Here is a 19,606-nt window from a genome sequence, read left to right as displayed (position 1 = left end):
ATGGGCCTGGTAGGAGTAGTAAGGGAGCTGAATATGACCACAAGACACTATATGGAAGCATAAAATTGTTTATTTAAAAAAAAGAGCAAATAAAAATGTAAAGCATCTTGGGTAAGATTTCAGTTGAGAAGGGCCGGTCCCAGGGTGGGCAGAGCCTCACACTGGCTGGCGGAGAAGTTGCCATCATCCATGGCTTCTTGCTTCCTGTCTCCGTCCAGGAAGGAAACTGTGCAAAGAGCTGTGCAGACAGCCCAAGTGTCGGGGCAAAGTTTCAGCCTGCAGGTTCCGGGGACAAAGTGGGGCCACGAGAGAACTGTGGTCATCTCCTGCCTTGCCTCTCCTTCCTGAGAGCCGAACACTGGATCTTGGCTTAGGGAGAAGGGAAGCTATGGACATAGATTTCATATACCTGCTTTGCCTGGGTGAGTCTCCAGGGCTGTGACAATTGCCTAGCTGGGTAAGAAAAACTCACAGCAAGGTCAAGGTGGTGACAGGGGTTGGGGGGTTGGGGGATGGGAGGATGGGGGGGTGGGGGGGTTAGAGGGCGGGTATCTCAAAGACATCAGTACCGGTGCCACACCTGAAAGACCCTGATTACTGCTAGAAATGCAAGCTCCATGGGGTCTCTGCATCTCCTTTCTGGGCCCCACAATCTTGCCTGGTCATTCCACTAGATTAGAAAGGGGTCGAGGTATAGAAACTGTCAAGTGTAAAGCTGTGGGTGAGATGCAGAATTTTCAGCCATCCCCATCCTTGGGCTAATTTTAACAGCCTAGGTTTGAATCTACCCACATGAAACTGACCTCGGTGCCTGAAGAGGAAGATGGGGTTGTTGGCCTGGTTACATTACACAGCAGCTCCCCTTTAAGAGGCCCCTAGTTCCTCCCTGGTGGAAGAGTAGGGAAGGCCACATCTGCCCTGGTCCTTCCTCTTTCTCTGCACACAGCCTTCCCTCCAGGTCGGTGCTTCTCTCTGTGTATGCCTTTTAGAGAGCATACTCCAGACACAGCACCTCCAAGCCTCTGCCCACAGGCCAGGGTAAACAGCTCCTCTGGGAAATATCCTGATATAACCTGTGTTGTTTTCCTGGGGCTGCTGTACCCAAGTGCCACCAACCTATTGGTTTAAAACAAAAGAAGCCCCCATGGTACTGGATAGGTGAGACAGTTGTTTGGCTTGAACTGTTTAGGGGGCCCCCAGGCAGTGGGATCGGGATCCATCCCTGGTGCATGAGCTGGCTTTTTGGAGCCCAGTGCCTATGGTGGGACGCCTTGCGCAGCCTTGGTGCAGGGAGGAGGGGATTGGACCTGCCTCAACTGAATTTACCAGGATCTGCTGACTCCCCATGGGAGACCTTGCCTTGGAGGCAGTGGGATGGGGGGGTGGGTAGGGGGGAAGGCTGGGGGGCGGGAGGAGGGAGGAGAGGGGGATCTGTGGTTAGTATGTAAAATGAATAGAAAATTTCTTAATAAAAAATTTGTTTTTAAAAAGGAAAATAATTTTCTTGGTTACGTGAGTTACAGAGATCAAGGTGTAGACAACATTGGTTCCTTTGGAAGGAGGGAAGGGAGATCCTGTTCCACGCCCCTCTTGTAGCTTGTAGCTTCTAGTGGCAGCTGGCAATGTGTTTGGGGGCACTGTTCATTGTTGCTCTTGTTTTACATTGTTTAATTATATATTTAAAGACAGGGGGTCTTAGTCAGGGTTCCTATGGCTGTGAAGAGACACTGTGACTTTGGCAACTCTTATAAAGGAGAGCATTTAACTGGGACTGGCCTATAGGTTAAGAGATTTAGTCCATTATCATAGCGGGAAGCATGGCATCAGCAGTCATGTTGCTAGAGAGGTAGCTGAGAGTTGTACATCTGGAGTGGGAGGCAGCAGGGAGAGAGAGAGAGAGAGAGAGAGAGAGAGAGAGAGAGAGAGAGAGAGAGAGAGAGAGAGAGAGAGATTGGACCTGGCTTGAACATTTGAAACTTCAAAGCTTACACCCACTGAAATATTTCTTTCCTATTTCTTCTAAGAAGGCCACATGTACTAATCCTTTCAAATAATGCCATTCCCTATGAAGTTACAGGGGCCATTTTCATTCAAACTAGCATGCAGGGTTTCACTAAGCAGCCAGAAATGGCCTGAAGCCTACAGAGATCTGTCTGCCTCTACCTCTTGAGTACTGGGACAAAAGGTGTGCACCACCATAGAGTGCTCCCTTCTGGACCCCAGATTAGACACAGACCACACCCAAACACCGGTTTCCAACACAAAGAGCTCCACTATTAAGCAAGACAGAGAAACAGGGTAGTTGAATCTGAATCGGACAGAAAGGGCAGCAAATCGGCTCTGCAGGAGTGGGTTTTACGGGGAAAAAAGTGGAATTCTACCTAGAGAATCTGGTGGGTTAGCCTTGACAGTCAGTTTTAGGAATAAGGAAATGGCCAAATAAGGGAGACAAAACAAAGAAAGGGGGGAGGACTGGGACCTGTGTGTAGCTGGAGTGTTCCTGCCTTGTCCACAGTCAGGACAAATCTCTGTCACCCGCCAGTCCCACAGCCGCTCAGACCCAACCAAGTAAACACAGAGACTTATATTGCTTACAAACTGTATGGCCATGGCAGGCTTCTTGCTAACTGTTCTTATAGCGTAAATTAATCCATTTCCATAAATCTATACCTTGCCACGTGGATCGTGGCTTCCTGGCGTCTTCACATGCTGCTTATCATGTTGGTGGCTGGCAGTGACTCCTTCCACCTTCCTGTTCTCTCAATTCCCTACTCTGTTAGTCCTGCCCATACTTCCTGCCTGGCCACTAGCCAATCAGTGTTTTATTTATTGACCAATCAGAGCAACAGATTTGACATACAGACCATCCCACAGCACATGTGGGCACCATGTTTACCACGTTTGGCCCCGTTAGAGCCCTCCGTTGACTACAGAGTTTAATCCCTGGATGTTCATCCAGTGATGGAGGAGAACCAAATCCTGAGAGTCGATCTCCACATGCATGCCGTGGCATCTATGCACTTAGAGGCTCCCACAAGAACACACATGCATCATATACACACAATAGTAACTCATTCTATAAAAATATAAAGCAAATACAAATGTTTACACAGATTCCAATATCAAAAGCTTTCCAGAAGTAAGACAAAGTCAAAAGCTGACACGCAGCATCAATGTGAGGAACTCCACTGAGGGCAACTGTGGGTCCTTTGCTCTGCTGGCATGCTACTTCATGGGTCAAGGGCTCTGGGCAGCTATGGTTCTACAGCTTTGAACCCCCATCCACTGTGGTGGCTTGAAGGAGAATGGACCCCCTGGGCTCATGCATTTGAACACTTGGTCTCCAGTTGGTGGAAGTATTTGGGAAGGATTGAGAGGTGTGGCCTTGTTGGAGGAGATGAGGAGATGGAGTTACAGACAGGAGCCACCATATGGGTGTTGGGAATAGAGCCCTGGTTCTCTGGAAGGACAGTCAAAGGTCTTAACATTGTTGTACCTGTTTTGGAAAAGCCCCCAGAGACCACCAAGGAGATGGTTTCCAGTGTAAGCACATAAGAGTCCTTTTATTGTCAGGTTTGAACGTGGGCCACCACCAGGCAGATGGAGGGAAATGCAGCGGCAGTGAGCCCAGGGGTAGAGAGTTTTTATAGGGATAAACTGCAAGCTGGGAATTGCTGATGGTTTTTAGCGGCGCTCTTACCCTGCGAGGAAAAGTCACGAAACATGATGGAATCCACTAACAAGAGTTTAATTAAGACAAGGAGAAAGGGATAGATGTGATCAGGCCTGCAGAAGGACATGTGTGAGAAGGGAGCAGGGGAACATGGGGCCTATCTTTTTAAGGGCCAGCTTGCCCCGGCGCACACAGGTCCATGTGGCTATTCCACGCATGTGCATAGACCATGTGGTCACGCCATGTGATTACATGACCACACAGCCATGGGGCATGGGTTACATAGGACATTGACCTGGAAATGACTAGGTGGAAAAGACTAAGTGTCCTGCAGGGCACGCAAGACCATGGGGGCGTGGTTGGAATTCCTATCAATTGCATGCTTTGGCAATTTGGAATTGGGTAGAAGGGATATAGAGCAAGGTGATTTTTGAAACTATTGGTCTAGACTTTAGGTGAGAAACCACATTTGAAACCATTGGATTGTACTTTTAACAGGAAACCACAACTTGCTCATCAGGATTATTTGGACTGCTTAGCAAGATTATCTGGATATCTTCAAGGGCCATAAACTGCAGACAGAATGTCTGCAGAAGCATACTGCCCTGTATCTGTTCTAGTTGTCATGGCACATTCCTGAGGTCCTTTCTGGAACTGAGCACAGCAGGTAGTCTAAGATGGTGGCCCTACCCTTATATGTGGTCTGTATTGCCTTCACAACATGTGCTATCTCTCCACCCCATATATATTTTATATAAATAATTATTCTTTGAAAATTTCATACATATATACAATATATCTGAATCATTTACCCCTCTCCACTCCCCCCTTTAACTCCCTCCAGGATTCTCCATAATATCTTCCCCCCAAATCTCCCTTCCTTCTTTCTTTCTTTCTTTCCTTCCTTCCTTCCTTCCTCCCTTCCCTCCTTTCTTCCTTCCCTCCTTTCTTATCTCACTGAGTTCAATTAGTGTTGACCATATGCCTATTTGTACGAAGTCATCCAGTGGGACATGGACACCTACCTGTGGTTACACCCCTAAAGCAAAGTGACTCCTCTTCCCTCAGCAACATGGAACCTCAAAGCCCTCACCACTCCATGCTGGAGTCCCTTCCCTGCCCTGGCCCCCCAAACAGGATCCCTCTGAGTGGCCCTAGCTTTCCTAGAACTCACTCTGTAGACCAGGCTGGCCTCAAACTCAGAGACCCGCCAGCCCCTGCCTCCCAAATGCTAGGATTAAAGTCATGTACCACCACTGTCCGGCAACCATGCTGGAATTTTAACTGGCTTGATTCTGTGCTGACTGCTGCTGTGAATTCATATAAATCTCCATGAGAGAGGGCAAAAATACCCAGCACATTGATTTTTAAACAGTTGCTGAGGTAAAAGTCACAGAACATAAAACTGGCTACTTGAAAGTCTACAGAGCAGGGACAGTTGGTATATTCACAGTATTGTGCAACCACCGCCTCTATCTCGTTCCAAGATATTGTCATCACGCCCACAGAAACACTATGCTTATTAAGTTCCCCACACCTCCTGCTCCTGGCATCTCCTAATGAGCTTTCTGTCTCTCTGGATTTGCATATTCTGGATAAGGTACGAAACAGAATGACACAACGTATAATCCTTGGTCCCTCACTTTCAGTTAGTATGCTTTTTTTTCATTCCATTCTCCTGCCTCCATCTCCCAAGTCACCCTCCTGCCTCCAAGGGCAGAGATTACAGAAATGCAAATTAATACCCACTCTGCGTGGAGATAGGGGTAGAATCCACTGCTCTATGCATGCCAGACAAGCATTCTACCAGCTGAGCTAGATCCCCGGCCCTAAATTTAAAAGCAAGAATTAAGAAGATGCTTACTGCCCAGCGGTGGTGGCACATGCCTTTAATCCCAGCACTCGGGAGGCAGAGGCAGGTGATCTCTGTGAGTTCTAGGTCAGGCTGGCCTACACAGCTAGTTCCAGGACAGCCAGAGCTGTTACACAGAGAAACTCTGTCTCCAATAGATAGATAGATAGATAGATAGATAGATAGATAGATAGATAGATAGATAGATAGATAGATAGATAGATAGATAGATGATAGATAGATGATAAATAAATAAAATATAAATAAATGAATTAATGAAGGAGAAGGGGGACAAGAAGGAGGAGGAGGAGGTTACCTTACCAGTCATGGCCATTCCAATGGCTACCACCCCACCCTCAAGCTCTCTCCTAGTTAGCTTTGTCAAACTGACAAGCCTAGACTCATTTGAGAAGAAAGCCTCCGCTAAGGAACTGCCTAGATCAGGTTGGGCATGTCTGTGGGGGATTGTCTTGATTTCTTGATTGCTAATTTATGCAGGAAGGCCCCCACTCACTGTAGGTGGCCCCATCCCTAAGCAGGTGGGCCTGGGCTGTATAAAAAAGCCAGCGAAATATGAGCCTGGGTGAGTGAACCAGCAAGCAGTCCCTCTACAGTTTCTGCCTCCCAGTTCCTGCCCTGGTTTCCCTCAATGATGGATTGTTACCTGGGTGTATACATTAAATAAACCCTTTCCTCCCCAAGTTGCTTTTGATCAGAGTGTTTTTATCACAGCAACAGAATGAGAGTAGAACAGAGTAGAACTCCAACAAAGATAGATCACTCCAGATAGGACACTGACAGCAGACCAGAGAAATGACCCTATTATTGGTGGTCTCGGGCTTGACCAGGTATTTCCAGGTTTTTTTGTTTTTGTTTTTGTTTTTGTTTTTTTTGTTTTGTTTTGTTTTGTTTTTGTGTGTGTGTGTGTGTTTTGTTCAAATAACTGAAGACGTCCATACAGACATGGTAAAGCAGCAAGCGGCTTTATTCAGAATCAAAGGGAAATACAGGTGAGATACTCTACAGGATCACAGCAGGCTGCTCAACCTGGAGGGCTCAAGACCCCCTGGTCCTTTTGTGGGTCTAGGAGGAGGGACTGGTTGCTAGGGGCAGGATGGAGGTGGCCTTTTGGATTTGATTGATAGGCCTAGACATGTAAGCCTTTGCTGCGCATGTCTTAACCCACAATGAACCTGATATTTTAATCATGCACAGGTATAATACAGTACACAATTTTCCTCTAAATGCTTATTCAAAGGATACATTTTGACTTACTACTTATGCACCCCGAACCACTTCCCTCAGTTTCAGGATGTTTTTGGTCACAAAAGAGGAGTCGCTAAGCAGTTTTTAGGGAGGAATGACATTATGCATATGTACATGGTGGGGGGTCCCAAGTTGACACGCGCATTTTAAGGAAAGTAGTGCAAACATTGCTCTGGCCAAGTGGCATCCTGGGTTGCTCAGCTATTCCTACACTTTCCTACCTCAGTTCCGCCCAAGTCTACCTTGGTAAACCAGTGAGTTTTACCAGGAGTATAAGGGATTACTTATAGGAGCTAGGCTTACACAGTTAGGCACATCAGAAAAAAGCTCACCCCCGCATAAGTCACAACTCACAAAAGCAGCACCCCTGGAACTGCCTGCAACTTGTGCAGACTGGAAAGCCTCTTCTCCCTAGCCATGGTGACTGCCTTAATAACCCCGGAAGAGGGGCCTTGTGAATATCCCCAGCCGGGACAGCCTCACCAGCCTTGCAGGTTTTGTTTACTCCCTGAGGCTTGTGAATTCCGCTCACTCCCACCATTTTATCCTCTTCCTTCTCGGACAGGAGGTAGTGTTTCAAGTCAGAGGAAAAAGCTGCTGAACAGTCTCTCACTGGGCTTTCTCTTCCAGGGCTGTGTCTGTGCTACGGAGGTGAGGAAGAGAACGGTGAGTTTCCACGTGGCTTCAATGTGATTGATCCCTGTGCTGCGCTGTCCATGACCCTCTCCTCTTGTAGTAGCTGTAAGTGTTGCAGCTCTGAGGGGAAAGATTTCCTCGGTGCAAGGGCTACGTCTCTGAAGGGAAAAGCGCCCTGGCAGTCAGGAGCCAAGGAATACCACAGAGTCACACCACACAACAAACCTCACACAAGAGCTTTATTGGGACAGACACAAGACAGTGATTGCCTTTGCCGGGATCAGAAGCAGCAAAGGACTGAGCAGGAGGCCGGCTTTATGTACAGTTTCTTGGCGGGGGGGGGGGGGGGGGGGGGGGGGGGGATCTTCCAGGATGATTTCCAGGGTTGGGATTCATGGGACTTGATTCATGGGACTTCAAGTCCTGAGCTTGGGGTGAACTCAAGAATTTGTGGGTTTCTAAACTCAGAGTTGGTTGGTTTCTGAGCTCAGGGATCGGTGGCTTTCTGAAACCCAGAAGTGAGCTTGGACTTTTTACCCTACAGTAGCTACTTTTCCTGTTGCTGTGATAAATCCTTGATAAAGCAACTTACGGGAGAAATTGCTTACTGTTGGTTTCAGCTTACTGTTTGAGATTGCAGCCCATACTGGTGGGGAAGTCACAGCAACAGGAGCTTGAGGTAACTGGTCACATTGCATTCATGCTCAAGAAGAAGAGATGGGCAGATGAGATGGCTCAGCGAATAAAGGCAGTTGCTGCCAAGATCGACAACCTGGAACCCACATAGTGGAAGGAGAGAATCAACTCAAAAAAGTTGTCCTCTGACATCCACATATACACCATGACACCTACTCACTTTGTGCACACACACAATAAAATTTTATTTTAAATTAAAAAAAAATCTTTTATGTATATGAGTGTTTCTGTGCATATATGTGGATGTATCATGTGTGTGCAGTACCAAAAGAAGCCAGAAGAGGGCATTGGATTCCCCCTTGGAACTGGAGTTAACAGGCAATCGTGAACTGTTGGGAAGGTGCCTGACCCTAACCTGGGTCCTCTGCAAGAGCAACCAGTGCTCTTAACCATGACCCATCCCTCCAGTCCTAAAATTAAAAAAAAAATTTAAAAACATTTTTAACCATGGGTATGCATGTGTGTTTGTGTATATGAATCTGGGACCCACAGGTGTCAGAAATCTGAAACTAGAGAAACAGGTGGTCATGAGACACCTGCATGGGTCTTCTGGAATGCTCTTAGCCACAGAGCCATCGCTCCAACCTTGAGAAAGGATATTGAAGAATAAGAGAGCCATGAATCCTTATGCTCAGCTCACTTTCTCCTTAAAAATGATATTCTTGCATTTACATTTGTATATGGGTTTGTGGGATGTGGATATATCACAGCATGTGCATGGAGGTCTGGGGATTTCGAGTCAGTTTTCTCCTCTCACCGATGTGATCTCAGGGATCAAATTCAGGTTGTCAGGCTTGGCAGTGAGAACTTTTACCAGCTGAGCCTTTCTGCTAGCCCTCTCCATTTTACACAGTGTGGGACCACAGCCTAGGGAATGGTGCCACCCATAGGGAATGTGTCTTTACATGTCAACTGAGCTAATCAAGACAACCTCTCATAAGCATGGGTAAAAAGTCAGGTGATTATAGATTTCATCGAGTTATAATTGAGATTAACCATCATACCTTTGATCCTTCAGAATTTTAGGAGAGGCTCACTGTGATGAAGAGTTAATTAATTCTGAATTCTTTCCAGAGGAACTTCCCAGACCTTCCATCAGCGCCTGGCCCAGCTCTGTGGTCAAGTGCAAGAGTAACGTCACTCTTCGATGCTGGACTCATTTCCAGAATGTTACAGTCACTCTGGGAAAGTTACACAACTCTGGGTACCAGCAAGAGCTGAGGTCAGCAGGAAAGGAGGCTGAGTTCCACCTCACTAACCTGCAGCCTGAAGATGCTGGTGGGTATTTCTGTGCCTACAGGACAGCAACCTCCCACCGGTGGTCAAGACAGAGTCAGCACTTACAGCTGGTGGTCACAGGTGAGCGGAGCAGCCTCAGATCTTCTCCTCATATGCTTTAAAATGGTATTTATTTACTTGTCGGGTGTGTATGGATGTACACATACATACCACAGCCTGTGTGAAGAGGTCAGAAGACAAGTTGTGAGGCTCGCTTCTCTCCTGCCACTGCATGGGTCTGGGGATCAAACTCAGGTTGTTACACTTAACAGCAAACACCTTTACCATCCAGCCAACCCTCCACTCCACTCCCTGGACTTCTAAAAATCTTTTTGTGGTGCATATGGTGTGTGTGTGTGTGTGTGTGTGTGTGTGTGTGTGTGTGTGTGTGAGCTCGCGTGCGCGCGCATGTGCGCGTGCGCGCAAGGGTGCCAAGGCATACATATGACCATCAGATGATGGTCTTCATTTCCTGCCTTGTTTGAGGCAGGGTCTCTTTTTTGTATTGTTGCTGTATCCTCCAGACTAGCTGGCTTGAGAGGTTTCAGAGGTTTTTCTGTCTCCACCTCCCAACTCTCTGAGGGAGTACTGGATGACCAGTACTACCAGATGCACCAATCCAGCTTTAGATGGGTTCTGGGTATCTGAACTCAGGTCCTTAATACTTGTTCCGTTACCCACTAAGTCATTTCCCCAGCCTTACTTTTTGAGCTTTAAAATAATGCTATAATAATTACAAATATAATTAGTTATGATTATATTTTATAATTTTATATAACTTGTATATATATTACTAATTATATTTGTAACTTCATCTTCTTAGTATTATGATGATTGTTATTATAATTAATAAATAGATATCATTGATTATATTTGTAACTGATGATGATGACAAAGTTGGCCATGTTCCAGGCTGTCCTTTAACTCATTATGTAGCCAAGCCTTGAACTTGCTATATAGTGGAGAATGGCCTTGAACTCCTGATGCTCTTGTCTCCCCCTCCTAAGTGCTGGGATTATAGATGTCCACCATGCCTTGCTCTGATTTTTCAGTCAAATTTGTATTATTGTACATCTCTTATACAAAATGATAGGTTTAATGACATTTTCTTTCAAGTCTATCATTGCTTAGCTTTATTGACCACTCGCTAAGTTCCCTTCCCACTCACCCTCTTCCCAAATGGTCAGATCAGTTCCTTTATGGACATGTTCCTTCTTTTCTGATGGGACTTGGCTGGAGACTCCAGGAAGCAATAAAGATGCAATAACTCAGAGGGGACTGGGGAAGTGATAGCTGAGTGCAGGGAATGAGGTCTGGCTAGTGATTCTAAATTGATCTCAATGATATGGTCATAGATGAATGTCTCAGTAGAGTGAATTAGTAGAAAATCTGATGTACAGTAAGGTCAGTAAATCAGAAGATAAATATATGATGATCCAGAGGACTCAGCTTGGAAGCAGCAACTTATCACTGGGTTTTTAGAGCTAAATGTGGGTACATGAAGTTCTAATGCCTGTGAAGTAAAATCTATTAGGGCTATAATGTGTAATTGATTTCAAGGCAGTGGGCACATGGTTGGAGCATCCATGATAGAAATACTCAGGAACAGGACAGTCAGAAATGAAATCCCAAGAAGAAAATCATAGATAGTGAGTGATCATGGTTGGTAGTCTATAGCTGCATAGGAAATAACCATGAATTTAGAATCTCAAAACATCCTTTTTTTTTTTTTTTTTTTAGACAAGGTCTCCTGTAGACGAGGCTAGCCTTGAACTCCTAACATAGTCAAGGACAACCTTGATTTGCTAATCCTTTTCCCTCCACCTCTCAAGGACTAAGATCATAGGCAAGGACCCCCTCACCCAGTTTACGTGGTACCTGGGGATCAAACCCAGGGCTTTGTGCACGGTAGGCAATGAATCAACCCACAGAACCACATCCGTAGCCCCATTAAGCATCCATTTATTTGTATTACAGTTTGTGTGGGTCTGGGGACAGAGAGGCTTAGTTGAGTTCTCCGCTTTGGGTCTCACAAATTTTCAAGGTTGTGTTTGCTTCTAGAAGTTGGACTGGGGAAGAATATCCTCTTTTGCACTGGTTTAAGTGGGGGTTCTTGGATAACAGCATGCTGTTGTAGGGGTGACACTCACACCCCTGCTGTATTTGCATGTTTTTTGGTCAGAAGCAAGGCCTGAGTATCTGTCTGTACTCAAGGGCAGAGGAGGACACAGGAGTGTGGATATCAGAAGGAGGGAGGGAGGGAGGCTCGCGAGGCTACCGGGATGCTGTCCATCACAGTTCTGGGGGGGAGAAATGCCCAGTCACACTGCACTCAAGGGCAGAGGAGGACACAGGAGTGTGGATATCTGAAGGAAGCTTGTGAGGCTACCGGGAGGCTGTCCATCACAGTTCTGGGGGGGGGGGGGCGGAGAAATGCCCCATCACACTGCCATCTGAGGAAAAGCCTTTGTGGGGGAGAGAACAGGAAGAGCCAATGTCAAAAAGTGTGTCTCTGGAATGGAGAGATGGCTCAGAGGTTGAGAGCACCGACTGCTCTTCCAGAGGACCTGAGTTCAATTCCCAGCAACCACAGGGTGGCTCACAACCATCTGTAATGAGACCTGGCGCCCTCTTCTGGCCTGCAGGGATACATGCAAACAGAACACTGTATACATAATAAATAAATACATCTTTTTTTTAAAAAAAAAAAAAGTGTGTCTCTGGAATGGAGGAATGAGGTAGAAAAGAGAACAGAGAAAGAGGAAGAAGATAAGAGAAGAAGGTGAAAGGCAGAACGTAGAGCTTGGGTCCTGTCCAAGTTTCATTCCTATGACTATGATAAAATACCATCACCAAAAAAAAAAAAAAGCTTGTGGAAGAAAGAGTTTAATAAAACTTCAGGTTTCAGCCCATCCTTGAAGGAAATCAAGGCTGGGACTTGAGACCGCTAGTTGCGTCCACAGCCGAGAACTCACAGCTCTACAGTCAAGAGCAGAGAGGGAAAGAACACACCCAAGGCTACCGCCCAGCTCCTCTTCTCTACCCTTACACAGTTCAGGACCCAAACATAACGAATGGCATCGCCCACTTCAGGCTGGGTCATCCCTTACCTGTAAACCTAATCGAGTCCATCTCCCACCCCATGCCCACAGGCCAACATGATCTGGACAGGACCACAATACTCTCTTCCTAGGTGATTCTAGGTCGTGTCAAGTTGTCAATTAAAACTAATCATCACAGGTGTTTAAACTGATCATGGATTCTGTCAACCAGAACAAGACTCCACTGGCAGCATTGGAACGAGAGAACAAAGTGATTGATTTATATGCTGTAAGGGTTTCAGGATTTTGGAAGTGGGTTTGGAGGATGAACGATGATGATATTAGCTACTGTGTGTGGTGGTTTGAAATAAAATGGCCCCCAAAAGGAGTGACACTAGAAGGGGTGTGGCCTTCTTTGAGGAAGTGTGTCACAGTGGGCACAGGCTTTGAGGTCTCTCTTGCTCAAGCTTCCCTCAGTGTGACAAGCTTCCCTCACTTGACTTCCTGTCGTCTGCAAGATGTAGCACTTTCAGCTCCAGGACCATGTGTGCCTACACACAGCCACGCTCCCCTTCATGATGACATGGACTGAACCTCTGAAACTGTAAGTGAGCCTCCTCAATTAAAGGGTTTCCTTTATAAGAGTTGCTGCGGTCTTTAGATCACTAGCAATAGGGGAGAGGAGGCCTGAACTGGCCTACTCCAGAAATCAGATCGGTGAATACCCTAACTGTCATCATAGAGCCTTCATCCAGTAACTGATGGAAGCAGATGCAGAGATCCACAGGCAAGCACCAGGTGGAGCTCTGGGAATCCAGTCAAAGAGAGGGAATAGGGATTATTTGAGCAAGGAGGGTCAAGATCATGATGGGGAAATCTACAGAGACAACTGAACCAAGCTAGTGGAACTCATGAACTTTAGACCAACAGCTGTGGAACCTGCATGGGACTGGACTAGGCCCATATGGGAGACAGTTGTGTGGCTTGTTTTCTTTGAGGGGCCCCTGGCAGTGGGATCAGGATCTATCCTTGGTGCATGAGCTGACTTTCTGGAGCCCATTACCTATGGTGGGAAGCCTTGCTCAGCCTTGATGCAGTGGGGAGGGGCTTGGTCCTGCCTCAACTGAATGTACCAGGCTCTGCTGACTCCCCACGGGAGGCCTTACCCTTTTGGGTCGGGAGGAGGCTGGGGAGAGCAGAAGAAAGGATGAGTGGGGGATCTGTGGTTGGTATGTAAAATGAATAAAAATTTCAGAAAAAAAGAATTGCTGTGGTCATAGTGTCTCGTCACAGCAATAAAAACCCTAACTAAGACAACTGTGTTTTAGATAGTGGAATGCTTTCTCTTTTATTTAAAAAAAAAAATCACTTAATTGGCAAAGATTGGACTCAAGATGCACATTGTGTAATGGTTATTACAAATTGAATACATCCCTCAACACCCACACTGTACATTAGAGTCCTACAAATGGATCACATTATAAATGAAAACTTCCAATCTTTTTATTCAGGGCATTCTGGAGAATGATCTATGATAGCTATATTTTTCTGTTTTAAATAAGTGAGTTTATTAAGTAATAAATAGTGAGAGGGGGGATAGAGGAAGAGGGAGAGAGAGAATGAATTACCAACTTGGGTACTCAAAATGTGGTGATACCTGCCTTTAATCATCTGGGGAGGCAGGTACATCTCTGTGAGTTCCAAGTCAGCCAGGGGTACATGATGAGACCCTGTCTCAAAAAAAAAAAAAAAAAAAAAAAAAAAAAAAAAAAAAAAAAAAAAAAACAAATGGATGCCAAAACATCTAGCAGGAAACCTAAATTTTTCATATCTTGATGGACCAGAAAGCAGAGAAGCTGGGTCCGAAAGAAGTCGTACTTGGGGCTGGAAAGATGGCTCAGCAGTTAAGAGCACTGACTGCTCTTCCAGAGGACTCGGGTTCAATTCCCAGTGCCCACATGGCAGCTCACAACTGCCTCTAACTCCAAGATCTGGCACCCTCACACAGACATACACGCAGGCGAAATACCAATGCAAATGAAATAAAAGTAAATAAATTATTTTTAAAAAGAAAGAAGCAGGACTGGATTGTAACCTTCTAACTGCCCCCACTCCACGGCCCTGCTTGAGCTGGCTAGACCCCTTGTCCAAAAGGTCCCACAGCTCCCCAAGACAGTGCTACCATTCTGGTAACGGCTTTCTGGCTCCTGGCTTTTGTTTTGTTTCTATTTTCAGGCAGGATTTCACTACACACTTGAGGCTAGCCTGGAACTTATCGCTAAGACTGGGCTCGAACTCCAAATCCTCCCACCTCTGACTGGAATGCTGGGATTCTAGGAGTGTGCCACCACGCCTAGTGTGTCTGGAGCCTCTTAACCGTTGTGCTAAACTGTCTGGGGGAAGCGAACTGATGCCGTGACTCAGTTCTCAATAAGTGATCCAGTGTACGGCTGTGAGTGAGATGCGCACGTGGAATTTCCTGTGTGCAGGGCTCTGTCTGGACCTCTTCAGCTAGACCGACATGTGCTCTCGGGATCATCTCACGATGCAGCTGCCCTTTCTGTCTCCGCCGTACAGATGGAGTAGGAGGAGGAGGTGGAGGAGATACCCCCAGACCATCAAACAGCAAGCTCATCTTCCTTGCCACCTTCAGCTGCCTCTGCATCTCTCTGCTCTTTGTCTCCATCTTCTTTATCTACAGACGCACTCAGCAAGGTGAGTTCGGAGCTATCCATGCTTGGGGGGGAGAGGCAAGAGCAAAATTCTAGTAGGATGTGGGCACGCCTTTAATCCCAGCTCTTAGGAGGCAGAGGCAGGCGGAGCTCTGTGAGTTCAAGGCCTGCCTGGTCTACACAATCAGTTCCAGGTCAGCCAAAGCTACATAATGACACCCTGTCATACATGCACGCGCACACACACACACACACACACACACACACACACACACACACACACAAACGTTTTTACATAGACACATATTATATGTAAAATCTTCTTCCTGGTATGTTTTATAGGTTCATCACATGAAGAGCCCCCCAAGAGGTAGATGAATGCACAGTCCTTGGCAAGCCTCTCACCCCACTTCCTTCCCACTCCATTCTTCTGAGACTCCATTTAAATGTCACCAATTGCTATGCTCAGCCCTACCTGCCCCCACCTGTTTCTGCCTCACCTCCCTCTCCCTCAGGTCTTCATATTCTATACTTCCATGTTCCATTTACATTCCCTCACTCATCTCCCCCTCCCCTCCATTCCCTCTCTCTCAAAACCAGCCATTCTAATCTCCCAAGGCAGGAGGAGGCTCTAGGTAAGTGATAAGATATCAGAAAACCGTGAAATTTTTTTTTTAAAGCAGACAATGGGATGAGCCCTATTATATACTGTTGGTGGGAGTGTGAACTAACATGGCCACTAGCGGATTTGCCAGCAGGAAGTAATATAGTATGGAGGTTTCTCAGAAGTACTAAAAACAGAACAACCAAATGACCCAGCTACAGTACTCCTGGGAATCTGCCTACAGGAAAATTCTCCCCCATATCAACAGTTCAGCCCTAGGGTTCAGTTTCTTCCAGGGGTTCATTCCTCCCAGCCTGGCCTGACACCAAAGAAACAGATCCCTGAAAAATGCACCCTGGGGGCTGGAGATATGCCTTACACTTCTTCCTCTTACAGAGGACCTGGGTTCCATTCACAGCATCTACATGATGGCTGGCAGCTCCTGTAACTTCAGTTCCAGAGAATCCATGGGCTCCTGCATATATACATTCAGACACACACATAAAACAAGATAATATATATGTACAATTTTATATATATACATTTTATGTATACGTATGTGTGTATATATATGATGGAACCTGGAGCTGGGCAGTGGTGGCTCATGCCTTTAATCCCAGCACTTGGGAAAAGAGGAAGGTGGATCACTCTGAGTTTGAGGACAGCCAAGGCTACACAAACAAACCCTGTCGCCAAAAACAAACAAAATGTACCCTGATTTCAGCTGAAATCTGGGCATTTGGAGCCTTTCCAGCCCCACAGGTAGAGGAAGGGTGAGTGGTATTAGAAGGGTAAGATATCCCTGAGTTTATTATGGGTATGCTGTCAGTTAGAGACCACAATCTGATTATTTAATTCATCATTGTAAGGTTTCTCTAACATGGACTTCTTTGTTTCAGTGACCCTGAATGACCACGTGTGTAAATACGAACATGAAGCCAGCTGGGGTGAGTGACACCTGGAATCCAACACACAGGAGGCAGAAGCAGAAGACTGTGAATTTGAGGTCAACCTGAGCTGCGTAGAGAACATATCCCCACACACATACACAGAGATGCACACAGACACAGAAACACAGATACACACACACACATAGGTACACAGACAGACACGCAGAGAGACAAAGAGATACATACACACAACGCACATGCTTTGCTTCCAAAGTTCCGTCACTCTGGTTTGCAAGGCATTGTTTTAATATAGGAAGGAATGAAAGTGCGAACATTTGGATTATCTATACAAATATCCTTAGCTCATGAGCAGCTTTTGGATAACTTTCTCTTTTTTATGATTTTTGGTGTTTGAATTTTTTTTTTTAATCTTTGTCATTGTTTGATTGTTGAAACAGGTTCTCACTATGTAGCCCTGGCTGGCCTGGAATTTGCTATGCGGAGTAGGCTGGCCTTGAACTCACAAAGATCCACCTTCCTCTGCCTACCAAATACTGTGATTAAAAGCATGTGCCATAATGCTTGGCCCTCTTTTAAACTTTTTAATTTCACAGTAATTCAATCATAATAAAAAATAAAAATATAAATGGAAACACATAGCCTGACGTTGTCTAGACTGTGACATCTCCTCCTTCTCCTCCTTCTCCCACTCTTTTTAGTTTTAAATTTTCTTTTTTGCAGCATTGAGACTTAAACTCGGGGCTTCACACACATTAGGCAAGCACTCTCCCGCTGAGATACAGTCCCATCCATATCTACCCTTAGTTTATTTTCCCCTCTCTCCCAATCACCCAGAGGCAAACACTTTGTAAGGCAGTCTATATTTCTCCTGTGCTTTTTTGTTTGAGACAGGGTCTCAGGTAGCCCAGGCTAGCCTCAAAGTAAGCGGAGGATGCCCTTGAACTCCTGATCCTCCTACCTCCATATGCTAGTAGTATTAGAGGCTGCGCCATCATGCCTGGATTCATTCCTGTGTGTTTTTTCCATATTTTTATTAAATAAGCATCTATTGATAGTCAATATATGGTAATATCTATACTATTAAATACATGCATAAATACATACAAAATCATGGTGGTTTTTTTTTTTTTTACCCTTGCAATATTTGGCACAATTGAAACTTCCTAAAGTGCTTTTAAAATGTTTATTATTACACTTTTCATGGGTGTGAGTAGGTACACACCTGTGGGGATCGGAGGATAACTTGTGGGGCTTGTTCATCTTCTTCCACCGTGTGGATCCCAGGGATCAAACTTAATAGACTCGTCAGCGAGCACCTTTACCCACTGAGCCATCTCTTGGGCCCATTTGAAACTGGTTTTTGTTGTTGTTTTCAAGACAAAGGGCTACTCTGTGTAGCCCTGACCATTCTAGAACTCTCTCCGTAGACGAGGCCGGCCTCAAACTCAGAGATCCCCCTGCCTCTACCTCCAGAGTGTTGGGATTAAAGTCGTATGCCACCATGCCTGCCTTGAAATTGCCTTGATCTAAACTGTAGATTCAAATTTGGGTCTGGGTAGATTGGCCTAATGTTTCTATATGTTAGTTTATGTTTTATGTAAACCCTCTGTGACAATTAGCTTAGTTTAGCCTCTTGGATCGATGTAACAAGGGGAAAAGGCCAAGTAAGCGAGCCCTAGAGAGGAAGGAAGGAAGGAAGGAAGGAAGGAAGGAAGGAAGGAAGGAAGGAAGGAAGGAAGGAAGGAAGGAAGGAAGGAAGGCTGGTTATGTAAGCAAACTGAGGAAAACACAGAGCTGTAGAGACATCCTCAGATGCCTGCATCCACATAATGAAAAGCACTCCGGCTTCCCTTCCTTTGCCGCTCATCTCCATTTCTATTTCTGTGTTATTATTATTCAGAGCAGCTGTTCCGATGAATCTATGACGGATAATGACAATTCCAGGCTCACAGACTCACAGACGGTTAGCCAAGGAGGAAAGGGAGGGCTTGGGGGATCTTATTTACTGGATCTGTTAGGGGAAAAAAAAATTATAGACTCCCTTCAGAAGAGGCCAGAAAACTAACTCAGAGAAGTGTTGAGTATGGGAGTTTTAAAAAATCAAATATTTGAACTGAGTTAGTACAGTGCTTCCCTAGCATACCCAAGTCCTGGGTTCCATCTCTAGGACATGAACAGACCTGAAATCCCAGCTCTCGCGGGTTGGAGGAAGGAGGATCCGGAAGTTTAAGGCCTTCCTCGGCTTCACAGTGAGTTCCAAGCCAGCCTGCGACACAGGGCACTGTCTTACAAAAGCAGGAGACTAGAGCAGTAGCAGGGGACCCGGGTTTGGTTCCCACCACTTACGTTGGCTGGGTCCAGGTCCAGCTGTTACGATGCCCTCTTCCAACCTCTTTGGGCAACTGAACCCATGTGCCCACACCCACACAACGACACACATGCGTATACATAACAATAGTTTTTAAATAAAGCATAAAATCAAGCATTTATTGCCTGCTTTTTTTTAAACCTATAATTCAAGACAAGCAATAGTTATGAGGAAAATTTGTTGTTATTTAATTACAGTAATGAATCCATAAAGAAGACACCCTCCAAATCTTATCTGTGACTAAGATATGCCCACATCATCAATAATAACAGACATCCTGTCTCGGTGTCTACCTTTCCAGAAACATCCAAGTAGCATGTTGGGAGGCCTTGCTACCTGGTCAGAGGTTTAGTCTATCATGGCTTGGCAGCTTTTTCCAAAGCTCAATGGCATGGGGACTCCTCCCACCCACCCCCACCTCCTCCACCCCACCCCCGCCCCATGCCTCCTGAGGAACTTCCTGCTCTCTACCTGCCCTTATCTGGAGAATGTCCCCGGGCCTGGAGGACTGGCCTTATCTGAAAGCTGTCTCTAAGCCTGGATGCCTGCTTTATCTCTTGTGTGACCCTTGGCACAGTCTCCTGCTGGAAGCCTCCCCTGCTGCACATA

At 45.9% G+C, this 19,606-nt stretch overlaps 1 protein-coding gene across 1 annotated transcript; it reads left to right on the top strand.

The window, feature by feature from the left end:
- The first annotated feature begins 210 nt into the window (after positions 1 to 210).
- Vstm1 (V-set and transmembrane domain containing 1) lies at positions 211 to 19,242 on the top strand. The gene is made up of 7 exons (XM_076568385.1): positions 211 to 422; positions 7,422 to 7,457; positions 9,198 to 9,482; positions 15,020 to 15,157; positions 15,457 to 15,484; positions 16,618 to 16,665; positions 17,067 to 19,242. The coding sequence occupies exons 1-6, from the start codon at positions 389 to 391 to the stop codon at positions 16,628 to 16,630; spliced, it is 534 nt and encodes a 177-aa protein (XP_076424500.1). The 5' UTR covers positions 211 to 388; the 3' UTR covers positions 16,631 to 16,665; positions 17,067 to 19,242.
- Positions 19,243 to 19,606: the final 364 nt, after the last annotated feature.

Source organism: Peromyscus maniculatus, chromosome 1, assembly GCF_049852395.1.
Source record: "Peromyscus maniculatus bairdii isolate BWxNUB_F1_BW_parent chromosome 1, HU_Pman_BW_mat_3.1, whole genome shotgun sequence".
NCBI classification, from domain to species: Eukaryota; Metazoa; Chordata; class Mammalia; order Rodentia; family Cricetidae; genus Peromyscus; species Peromyscus maniculatus.
This window is presented reverse-complemented; position numbering and strand designations above follow the sequence as displayed.